General features: G+C 59.6%; 1 protein-coding gene across 1 annotated transcript in view; it reads right to left on the reverse strand.

The window, feature by feature from the left end:
• Positions 1 to 8,487: 8,487 nt before the first annotated feature.
• Positions 8,488 to 12,411, reverse strand: part of MGMT (O-6-methylguanine-DNA methyltransferase) — a 283,219-nt gene continuing 279,295 nt past the window's right edge. The window contains exon 5 of the mRNA XM_036827727.1: positions 8,488 to 9,658. Coding sequence (XP_036683622.1) covers positions 9,449 to 9,658 — 210 coding nt within the window. The 3' untranslated portion in view covers positions 8,488 to 9,448. The remainder of the gene's footprint in view (positions 9,659 to 12,411) is intronic.

The following is a 12,411-nucleotide window of genomic DNA, read 5'->3' on the forward strand; positions in this document are numbered from 1 at the left end:
GCACACTGCTCCCATGGCCTCACTGCTCTGCAAGTGGAGAGGGGACGTCTGGTAAACAGCCGGTGGGACTGTCTCCTGAGCGACACCACTCCTGAGACCAGACTGCATTTGCCAGCGTTGTCTTCTCACTACATCTGCCAGGCACCCTTCTTCATCGAGTAAAGAGATGTGCTTTCGTAAGTACAAACATAACACATTTCCACTGGAAACACTTAGGATGTACAGATTAGCACAAAAAAGGAAATCCAACTACTCACGATTTCCTCGTTCTGAGATAATCATTGTTGTACTCCGCTCCACAGATGGTCTTTAAAAAAAAAAAGATATATTATGTATACATATGTGTGTTTATGTGTAAATATATATCTTTAAGACAGAATCATGGATCATATTTTTCTGATTATGTAATAAATATATACATTCTATAAAAGTTTAACAACACTGGAAAGCAACACAGACACACACACACAGCAATTCTCCCCAACTCTTTCCACCAACGTATCTCCACGAAAATATTCTGAAGGATTCTCTTCCTCAGTCTTACACTCTTATGCCCAACTAAAAAAAACTGTTTCATAGAACAACATGCCTTTATCACTCAGCAGTGAGTCAAGGCCCTCTTTTCGATGTCAATAAACACAGACTCATGTTACCATTTTTAGTAGTAGGATTGCTTGACATTGTACAGATGTATCATGACTTAGTCAACCCATGTCCTTGGGACATTTACGTAGTTTCCTACTTGTTGCCGTCACAAATAATGGTATGACAAGTATCCCTGTAACTGTAGCCTTGTATACGCGTGAAAATCTCTCCCCAGAGTTAAGTTCCTAAAAGTGGAATTGTTTGGGGGCATTTCACGTTTTAACATTACCTAACTGCCCTACAACAAAATGCCCTGCTCCTCCGGCAGGGAGAGAGAGAGGGAGGGAGAGGGAGGGAGAGAGGGAGGGAGAGGGAGGGAGAGGGAGGGAGAGGGAGAGGGAGGGAGAGGGAGGGAGAGGGAGAGAGAGGGAGAGGGAGGGAGAGGGAGGGAGAGGGAGGGAGAGAGAGAGGGAGGGAGAGGGAGGGAGAGGAGGAGAGGGAGAGAGAGGGAGAGAGGGAGAGGGAGAGAGGGAGAGAGGGAGAGAGGGAGGGGGGAGAGAGAGAGGGAGAGAGAGAGAGAGAGAGAGAGAGAGAGAGAGAGAGAGAGAGAGAGAGAGAGAGAGAGAGAGAGAGCGTCCGTCCTTTGCACAACGCTGTAGGCAGAGAATTACACATTTTTTATTTTTTTAACCCAGCTTATAATAAAGTGCTGTCTCACACTTAAACCTGCAGTTCTGGGACCACCAGCCAGGCGGACATCTCTTCATGGGATGGCTGATGTCATCTGTACCCTCCTCTACTCCAGACCTGCCATTTGGGCCCGTGGATCCACTTGGTCTGTTCTGCATCAGCCCTGCATCGCCCTGTTTATGGTGGATTCAGGACACCACGCTGGCATCACTGGTACTACAAACGTACCTGGCGGCTCCTGAGCAAAGACGCGTGCCGCTGGCTGAGCTGAGCTGAGCTTGGCACACTGTCACCGACCCGCAGAGCCAGCCCGGCCAGCGGGGGGCGTGGGCTTTGGGAGTCATTTTTGTTGCCGCTTACGGTTCATAAGCAGCGCTATGGCCACTGTCAGAGTCTTGCCAGACATTCTGAGTGTCACCTGCACAGGGCAGCCTCTCAAGAGTCACTGCTTGGAGCTGCAACACCCCGACACAGGTCTGTTGTGACTCTGCACACCCATCCTAGTGCTCGCAACAACCCACAACCTCCGTTGTCAACGAGCCAGAAAAGAGGGAACACCAAGCCTTTCTCACTTCAGGGACGGCCTTGGCGACCCATGTCAGAGCTGCCCCCGGGTTTCACTCTAAATGACAGTCAAGGGGCAAGTGAAGGGAACAAGGGTGAGACTCTGATTCATTAAATGCTCAGGAAGCCCACGCAGGGTGGACGGGTGTCCACAGGCGAGGCAGATAAGGGTGCTGAGATCACACACAGCCCCAGGGCTCCTGCAGCTAGCCCGCAGGGGGTTCCACCACCACCGCCCGCCGAGCACGCAGGACGCCGCCAGCAGCGGGCTAAGGGCTTCCTGGGATAACTCGCTGCAACCTGACAGCGTGACGACGTGCCACACACCCCTCTACACGGATAAGGAAGCCGTGTCAGTGTCCTGGGGCCTCCGCACCAAAGTACCACTGACCGGGGGCTTAAAGCAACGGAAACTTGTTGCTCTGGAGGCCAGGAGTCCAAGATCCAGGGGTCGGCAGGGCCGCACTTCCCCAGAGGCTCTAGGGGGAGATCCCTTCTGGACCCTTCCAGCTCCTGGCGGCTCCTGGCAACCTTGGCTTGTGGCCCCATCATTCCAGTCTCCACCTCCGTCTTCACAGGGCCTCCCTGCCCCAGGGGTTTCCTCCCCCTCGGCCTCTGAGACGGATGCAGCCATTGGATTTAGGGCCACACACATAATCCGGGATGATCTCACCTTGAGATTCTTCACGGAGCCACATTTGCAGAGATCTTTTTTTCCAAATGAGGCCAGATGCGCAGGTCCCAGGGGTCTGCACGTGGACATCTCTCTTTGGGGCCCCCATTCAATCCGCTACAGAAACCAAGCTGTGGAGAGGTCACGCGGCTCACGCAGGACAACGCAGCCACTAAAGTGGACGAACTGGGCTCCGATCCCAGCTCCTCACCTCCGAGCATTACTGCCGCCTGCCTTCCCCACAGCAGCACAGAGGGGCCAGCTCGAGGGGCACTGAGGAGAGAACGCTCCAGCCTGGCACCGTGCTCCCAGCACGGAGGCCCAGAGGCCGCAGCAGCCTGAGAGTTCAGAACCAGCACGACAGACACCGGCTGAGAGTCCGCAGACACCTGTGTTGGGAGTGGAGTCTCTGAGACACCCTCGGGGGGTAGGGGGGACGACGGAGGGGAGGAGGGGGCGAGGATGGGGACGGGGACGAGAAGAGGAGGCCGTCACCAGCGATAAACAGGCCTGCAGCACCCTGGCAGGCTCAGGCCTAACACGCAACGAACTTCCATGCTTTCCTTGTGAAAATAACGTTCATCTACATCTGAGACCAATTGGCCCGAAACTACAGAATACCTGTCACATTGCTTCCTGGCACTGAAGTCAGACGTTTGCATGGAAGAGTACCGACAGCTACATGCCGCTTGGTGTTGTAATATTTAGACGTGTCATTCTGCATCTCAAAGAAAAGGCAGTTTTTAAATAAATGCAGGTTCTCAGCTTGGCACGAGGCACTCGGCCTGGAGACGGTGTGGGAGCCCCTCCGGCAGGTGAGCAGGGCTGGGCTCTCAGCTCAGACTGGACGCCAGAACCGCTGTGTGACCTGCTGCCCTCAGGCTTTCGGATGAAGTCACGTGGAGGCCAGAGGTGTGTGTTTGGGACACAGCTGGAGGACACAACCGGCCCGGGAGTAAGCGATGGCGCACACACTCCCAGGGCTGCCTGGGGGGTGGCGGGGGGCTGTGCTTCTCCTGATCACAGGCAGGAAAGAAGCGCGCCTCCCACGGCCCGACTGGGGGTCCGGCAGCGCAGGGAGGCCGCCGATCCCCGTCGCTGTGGAGGCAGGTGGGCGAGGACCCTGCTGCAACTCTCCTCCCTTCCTGGGCAGAGAGGAAGGGCAGGGCTTCAGGGCTGCCAGACACACATGGCACCTGGCTTTTCTCAGGGCCCCCGAGATTTAAAATCGCTTTGTACTGCTTTTGTCGCAAGTTACGTAGTTTCTCCCGAAAAAAGTACACGTTTTGGAACGGAACGCTCCCTCATGCCCAGGCTGCTGTCTCCTGGCCGGCCGCCGCCCTGCTGGCCTCGCAGCAGCTCCTCTTCCCTGCCCGGGGAACGCGGGGTGGGCGTGTGGTCACTCTGGGCGGCCGACAGGCAGCGAGGGGTCCTCGGCCACCGCTCAGAAGAGCAGCAGATTAAAGGCTCCCGTCAGAGGCTGCAGACGAGGCCAGCCCCCCCTGCCACGTGCAGAGCTTCCCTGTCACAGAAGGAAGCGGGGTCAAGCGCTTCCCAACCGCATCAAGCCTGACCTTCCTCAACGGAATTGTGGCCGCCCTGCCCCCGCGTCCTGACGGCCACCACTTCTTCCGAGGCTCTGTTGGCTTCTGGGCCTTCAAACACCTGCTGCGCCGGCCCCCGTGGCCCTCAGGCCAGGCCGTGTCACGTTCCCCTCCTCCTGGGCCTCCAGGGGTCCACACTCGCCCGTGAGGAGGCCCTGAGCTCGGGGGGATGGGCCACGTGTCTGCACTCACTCTGCTCACAGGAGCTGGGAGGACAAGCCCAAGTTCAGCTGAACCTGAGGCTCAGTTTTCTTCTCCTCCATCCTGGGGCAAGACCCCCCCCCCAACAGGCCCCTCAGAGGCACGGGGGTGGCTGAGGCCGCCCCTATGCAGCAGAATGTTCCCACAGCCCCGGGGCCAAGCCTGCCCGCTGGGCCCACAGCTCGGCCGCGTACCTGCTCCCGTGCTTCCTGCCAAAAGTCTCACATGTGCATCCTCTTTGCCTTGTTGTCATGGCGATCAGAACACGCAAAAGCAATACTTTTTGCACAATATCACATGTTGCTTAATGTTTGGACACTGATATTTTCTCCAGCTGGGGTTTTCTTAATTTAAGTCAACAAACCAGTCTGGAAGCACACATATTGCTTGTGTTTGGGAACCAAACAAGAGTGACATGTGACGGGAAGACTTAAGAAAGACCCTGGTGTGTGTGTGCGTGCGGTGCTGTGTGTGCCAGGGGGACGGCCCGACCGGAGGAACAAGGAAAGAAAAGAGGTGAAGCTCCCAGCCCCTGTGCCCCATCCCTGGCTACCCCCCTCCCTCGCCCCAGGACTGGCACCGAGACACAGACACAGACACACAGAGACACACGCACACGCACACGCACACACACACACACACCCCCGGGCAGAGCCGCTTGGAGAGCTCCCTGGAGCCAGCTCGGAGCCAGCAGAACAGCTCAGCCCCCCTGGGGCGGCAGATCCTGCCCCATCCTTCAGCATCCCACCACATCGGAGTCCCCGATGACCACTGGGAGAGTCCGTCCTGTATCCTGTGGCCACTTGAGAGTCCGAGCACCAGTCACCCCGCCCCCCCTTCCCAGGGTGGCAGCTCCAAGCAAGCTGCTAGGTGGGAAGGTCTCTGAGGGCGCCAGCAGCACTGACGCCATGTTTTCAGGATCAATCTTAACTGCTGTCCACATGGAATATTTTTCTTGTGGCTTTTTTCAGTGAAAAAAACATGAATGGGAAACGTTAAAGGCTTGTTAACGACGCCCTTTCATCCATCAAGGCGCCGTCCTCACGTCCTCGTCCACTCCCGCCCGCCCAGCACAGATCCCACCGGAGTCGACCTGGGTGACGGAGGCCAGATGCCGTCCATCTGTCCACAACTGGAGCCACAGCGTCCGAGGACCCTGGACGGCTGCCCTCAGTCACTTAGAGACTTGGGTCCTGCAGTTTCTCCAGGCTCCAGGTCTGGCTTTCAACTGCCACCCTGTTTCCTTCAGACAGACAGACAGACAGACAGACAGACAGACAGGGGTTGCTTGGCAGAGTTCCATTTAAATCTCAGGGTCTTTCAAACTGATAACAGGTAAAATTGATGTGAACTTCAGCTCCCTAAACAAACTTCAATCAAATGCCGTTGAAGAAGAAAGAAAAACCCTGTTTGGGCCGGGAGAGGCCAAACACAGTTCAATCCTCACCGAGGGCGTCCAAGTGCCCGTCCCCAGAACCCCCGCCAGGACAGCAGCGAGAAAACCCACCAGTGGACAAGGCACGTGGAGGCCCAAGCGCGTCCCAGCTCAGAGGCCACAGGGAAAGGCTTAGCTTCCCGACCGGTCTTCTGGGAAACTCTTCTGCGCAAAAGAAAACAGACTCTGGATGCTTCTGTGTGCCCCACGGTAAGATAACTTGTTTATCACTGCAGCTTGAAATCAAAACAGCACGAAGGTCCTGGGCAAGCTCTGAGGTGAAGCGGACAGTCCTCACCGGCTCGGCTGCGACGTCCTGCCTGTTCCCACGGTGGCCGAGGCTCGAGCGGGCACTGCTGCCTGTGGCACAGCTGCAGCTGCACCAGCAGCCCAGGTGAGTCTGCGGGTGCTGCGGACGCGGAGGACACGGCCAGCGGGGCCTGCGCGCCCTGCCTGGGCTGCGCCAGGACGAACACTCCAAGCGGGGCTCCCCGCCCCCTGGGCTCGTCTGAGCAGCACCTAAACCCACGGGCTCCACCCCATCACGCCACCGCTTCCAAGAGCTCGGAAGCCACCCGCCTGCTCGGTCTTCTCCTACGCTGACGCTTCAAAGGAAGCTCGGTCTGGGATGACACCGCTGTCTACAACAGGTTAAGGAGCAACGATTCCCTCCCTGGACACGCCTGGCTGCTCAGAGCAGAGGTTCTGGCTACGGACGAGAACGCGGGGTGGAAACGCCAGGCCCGGGGCGGGCACGGGCACCCGACGAGATTCGAGCTGGAGACCACGGGGCTGCGAGGCAGTGACCACGCCGCACGGGCCTGCTGCTGTCTGCGTCCGCTGCGTGAGCGGACTCGAGTCAGAAACCCCGAGTAATTACCTCCACGGTGGGCCCGCCCCCTTCCCCAGAGGCCTGGCTGCCCGAGCCGGTTCCGGCTCCTCCCGCACCTTCCCCGGCCCCCTCGGCAGCTCCAGCTCCTCTTCTTCGGGCGCCAGGGAGTCAGACTCTGCCGCCGCGTCACCCCTCTCTGCAGCCTCGGACGCGGCGAGCGAGAGTGGGTCTACGTGACCCTCCCGCCCCTCGTGGGAAAAGGACCAGGGGGAGAACACGATGACCCTTCGCAGCCCAGCCCCCCGCGTGGTCAAGGGCGGCCATTTCATTACACGTGCGCGTCCGCAAACACAAATCTTATTTCTGAATCTTTCACGACCCGGGTGTCCGGGAACGGCGAACACAGCGCGCGCTGGCCGAGCGGCTGCCCCGCGGGTCTGGTGCCGGCGGGTCAAGGCCCAGCGCTGGATGGAGGGAAACCCGCCCGTGAGGGGAGCTGGGGCCGCGGCCAAAGGACTCAGCCTTCTTGCTTCAACATCTCTCTCCACGGGGAACATATTTCCGTGTTTCCCTGCGCCTTTCCGTCCTCTGCATTTTCACAAACCTGCTGCCCCTCCAGCGGCTGCGGCTCCAGGCGGCCTCTCGGAGCCCGTTGCCCCTGGAGCGGTTCGCGGCCCGCACTCGGGGGGACGGCTCTGTCCGCGGGAGCCCGGGGCGTCGCTCAAGCGTGTTCTGACGGCTGAGGGGGCCCCGGGAGGCAGGAAACAGAGCAGGGTTTGTGCGGCACCAAGGGCGCGGCCCAAACCGGTGGCGCCAGGCCACGGAGCTGCAGGGTCCCCTCGGGCAGCTTCGCCGGTGGGCCGGGCCCTCGCAGGCTGCACAGCCCGGGACCCTCGCTCGGAGGCCGCCTGAGGATCTGGAGATCACAGCGGGAGGCCCCCGTCCCCCTAAGGGACGCCCAGTCTCCAGGCCCAGGCCCAGCCCGTGTGCAGAGGGATGGCCTGCGATGTGTCCTCAGGGCTGACCGCTGACCGCACCGCAGAGAGGCCTGCCCGCCTGGTGGCAGCCCCGACAGCACGTGCTCCGGGGACTGCCGCAGGGCCTCCGGATCGGAGTTCTACCCTACCCCACTTTCAAACCCGTCGCTGAGCAGAAGCGGGGCCGGGGCTCCCCAGCGCACCACGGTGGTGCCCTCTACTGTAAGCGCACAGACAGCCCCGCACCCAGGCCCCCGGGCCGGGCACCGCGGCCCGGGCATCGCAGCCTGCGCTTCCGTTCAGGGCAGAGGAGGGGTCCTGGGACCGTCAGTCACTGGAGTATTTTCCCTACAGAATTCGGGACGCAACCAACCACCTTCACAGCCCCCAAATGCGAAGGGCACCCCAGGTCCCCCACTCGTCCTCCCAACACGTCTGGACAGAGAAACGGGCCCTCTGCTCGCACGCAGAGACACGATTCTCACAGCTCGCCGAGCTGAGGGCACCGTGAGAATGGATGGTCGCAGCGGGGAGACTCAGGGTTCCGTCCGAAGACCAGACATCTGTGCAGCTCCCTGCAGGAGCACGACTCAGCTGTAAAGAAGTCCTGAGAAGGACCAAAATCAGAAGATAATGGGGAAATGGTCACATTTTATTTTTGAGGGAAAAAATCTAGGATTAATTTGGCTGACCTAAGAAAGGGATGCAGCAAATTGTAAACTGGTGAGAAAAGCCTCGTTTGTCTGTGTTAGGTACCTGCTCTTTTGTTGATATTAAGGTGCCATGAGATACACAGTACACCCGAACTGTACACGTGCAGGGCTGTGTTTTTACCCAGGTTTCTGGTGACAAACACAAACCGATCAAGCTTCCCTCCTGTTGTTTACACTGTCGTAAGCACCCCTGACAAAGACACAGCGTTCTGTTTGCACAGTTGGGCATGGTTTATTTTCTCCATACGTCATATTATTTATCCACACACAGAGCTACAAGTTTCCCTTACGCTTTTTGGCGAAGTTAATTATAACGCTAAAACGACAACACGATACTGAAGCATCAGACTGTGTGCCCGGCAGATGCTGGAGACGCTCCCCACTGCCGTCGGTGACAAGAGCTGACCCACCTTCGCGTGTGACCCTTGACTTCCAGGCTCGACATCAGGTGTCAGGAAGGAGAGGTGGGCATCCCTCATCACCTTCTGTCCAGAGAAAGGCTGGGATAGACTCCATTCCTCAGAAAGGTGCCATTTCAACCACGCCCACGCGCAAAGAGCTGTTTGTTTTCCCAAATCTTTCCCGGCAAGTGGTTATTTTCTTTCCACTGACATGACCCCCAATGGATGCATTCTGCATTCGCTTTCTGGCAGTTGGAAAAATAAAGCTGGAGAATCTCAGTAATAAGCGCCTGTTTCCAGGGTCCGTCCCCTCTCCTCCAGCATCACCATCCCGGCAGCTTCAACAGCCAAGAGGAAAGGGCAGGCGGGGAGCACGCAGGGGGCGGACACGGCTGCAGCCTGGGCAGCCTGGGACGGGCCTGCATGGGGGTCCCGGGCCCCGGGGGCCTTGGCTGGCTCCGGGCGCAGGCGCGGTGCCCGAGGCAGCCAGCGGTTCCCGGCGGGCGCCGGACGCCCCTTCCTTCCGGGGCAGTCGCCCTCACGTTTGCCAGCCCCCCCACTGTCTCACCCCTGACTTCACAGTATCAGAAATGGAACAGTGACAGTGTGAGAGAAGGGAACAAGTTAGATGTATGGCGGCCAGTCTCTGAACTCACTTTGTCGTAAAATGTGGAAAAGAAGAAGCAGACACGCGGCACCCCTACGGCTCCAGCCCCTTCAACGTGGCAGTGCCGCCGCCCGCCGCGCTGCCAGCAAGCTGTTACCACAAACACTCAATCCTGGCCAGCAGGCTGGGCGCTGGTGGCGCCACCCAGGGCCCCGTGCCAGGCTCCGGCCGGACGGGAGCCCCCTCCACACGCCGGCTTCCCCGCCGGGCCGCCTTCGTGGGCCAGAAGCCACTCCTTCACGGCCACGCCTCCAGAGTAGCCGCCCAGGGCTCCGCTGCTGCAGACCACTCTGTGGCACGGGATGAGGATGGGGATCTGGAAAACAGCGAGGCAGCCGCCGTCAGTCTGGGCTCCGGGCCAGCGTGGTCTTTCGGGATCCGGGGCAAGGCCCCTGACCACGATGGACCCAGGGCCCAACTCACAGGGCTTGGCCACGGGCAGTCTCGTCTCAGCACTGCTCACCCCTTGGCCTCTGAGGGTCCTGCGTGGGCTGGGAAGGGGCCCAATGCCTGAGGCGAATGTGGGGCATCTTCTAGAGAACCCTCTATGCTACGACCGGGGAGGAGAAAGCTTAATTTCACTTGATCAGGGATTTAAAATGGATACAGAATTTAAAATGACACTTCCAAGTTTAGGTACCACGTAGAATTCTCCAACACTTCCGAGATGTAAGAGGAAACTTCGGGGAATGCTGTACTCACACAGGCCACTTCAGCCCAGAGGCTGGCGCTTGTGGCTGTGCCCGTGCAGTCCACGCCTGTGTTTGTGAATGAGGCTTCATGGGAGCACAGCCACGCCCACTTGGTACTCCTTACCTGCAGCTGCTTTTGCAAAGCCTACGATATTGATTGAACAGCCCTTTATAGAAAAGGTTTGCCGACCCCGGCTTTACACTACACCCGTGCACTGGGGGCGACCTGCTTTCCTCCTTAGTCTCTGGACATGCCAAGTCTGAGAAGCTCCAGTTCCATCTGTTCCCACCTGAAAAGCTGCCACCACCACTGCTGCCACCAGTACCCCACCTGCTGGGATGGGGCAACCAGCTCTTCCACTGATCCCAGCAAGGACCCTCGGCCCATGCCCACCCTCATTCCTCCCACAGGGTTCCCCCCCACCCCCCCAAAAGAAGCCCTAATGGGAAGACAAAGCTGCTCCTAGCCTTTCACACCTGGAGACAAGCGGAGTAGTCAGGTGCCTGCCTTAAATCAACAGAGTGATTCCACTAAAAGCAACGCCACTTTACAGTGAAAACAAGTCCAAACACAACCCACAGAGAACCGCCAACTATCTGAAGGGCCCCACTGCTGGGACCAAGGGCAGTGACAGCCGCCCAGGGGCTGAGTGTCCCTGGGATGCACCAGGAAACACAGGCCCAGGCTGGGCTCTGTGCACCCAGTGAAGCTCACCCACGGCCCAAAATGCAGCCGCACCAGTCCCAGGAGAGGGGCAAGGCTGGCCCAGCCTCGGAGAGCGAGGGCCTGGTTCCCACGAGGCCGGACAGGCAGGCAGGCAGGCAGGCGTGTGGACCGGGCGTTGATGCCCCGAGGACAGGGCCTCCCCCAGCGCCCGGCACCTTCTTTTCCTGGCCCAGAGCTGGCACCACACAGACCTGCAGGAGTCTGATACCGCACGTACCAGACTGGACTGGACCCCAGGGCCCGCAGTCGCCGGATGGGAGTGAGGGCCCCTCTCGTGAGGGCCACTCGCTACTCCTGGAACCATTCACAGGCCTAGTCCCCCCTAACCCCGCGCTTGCGCAGCCAACCCCACCAGGGAGGGGACCCCCTGTCCTCTCTGGCGGGGCCTCCTCAGCAGGAGTCCCAAGGATGCCCACGGGAGCCCTGCTTGGGGTCTGTTCCTGGAACAGCAGGGCCGCTGTCCGCACGGAGCTCTGACAGCCACGGGCAGAGGGGCTGCAGTGGCCCCTGCCCTTGCTTTCGGTTTCCGCGTGGAGGACCTCACTGGAGGGATGCTCCTGGCCTGGTCTCTCCCCCCAGCCCCCGAGGAGAGGATGACTCACTGAGCAGCCCCCCTTGGAAGAAGGGACGAGAACGCTCAGCTCAGCACCTTGCGGAGTCCTGCAGGGGGACTGCCTGCCCCACGGCACGGGGTGTCCTGTTGTCTTCCAAGACATGGTCAGCGCGCGCCCCTGCAGGGACCAGTGACGGGACCGGGGGGGGGTGTCTAATTCTGGCGGGACTTCCTGCAAAGCCTGCCATGGCTATGGCCATGGCCATGCCACCTCTCCAGCCAAGCTTTTAGCCTAATAAAGCTAACATCCTTTACTCATGTCTCAGTTGGCTCAGAAGATGGGAGGAAAGAAAGGGATGTAATTACAGCCCCTGAAAACCACAGTGGATGGGAGATGTCTTCCTGGGCAGCCAGTGGCCACAGCTTAGAGCACACCCAGCGTGCCAGGGATGGCCACATGCCGGGGGCCACCAAACACAGGGGTGTACCCCGTGTTCCCACTGCACGGGGCTCTGGGGGACCAACGGTTGCTCTGCGTAAGGATCCGGACAAGCAGTCGCTCAGAACTAGAGAAGAGCGGCTCTCTGGAGGGGCTCCCCCAGGCCTCGGCAGAGTTCAGACTTCCGCTAAGGGAAGGGCCTGCTCCTGAGTCCCTGCGGAAGAAAGGCTTCATCTGAGGTAGCTCCATCCTGGCGGGAGGAAGGGGCGCCGGGGGGCGGCCACTGCAGGCCCAGGGCACGCTGGGGTGAGCGCTCTCATCACCGTGGGAACATCACAGTGGCCGCTCCACAAAGAGGTCACAGCAGCGGGCACAGGTGCAGGAACCGGGGCCCACTCTGGAGATGGCGCCGGGGTGGGGAGCTGGGCGCAGACCCTGAGAGACCCCACCCGTGGGGGGAACCTCCTCTCGTGGTATCTGCTCCCTCGGGCGGTCGTTCCTGCTTCTGCCTTTACCGGAGGCCCTTCACTGCGGGTGGAGCAGGGTGTCACCTGCTGGGCACTAGATACACACACACGCCTGCCTGGAAGTGCCCCTCTGTGGGGCTGCACCTGTCCCAGGAGGATGGCTGGATCCCCAGTCCCTGTCCTAGACACGT

Source organism: Balaenoptera musculus, chromosome 16 (genome assembly GCF_009873245.2).
Source record: "Balaenoptera musculus isolate JJ_BM4_2016_0621 chromosome 16, mBalMus1.pri.v3, whole genome shotgun sequence".
NCBI lineage: Eukaryota > Metazoa > Chordata > Mammalia > Artiodactyla > Balaenopteridae > Balaenoptera > Balaenoptera musculus.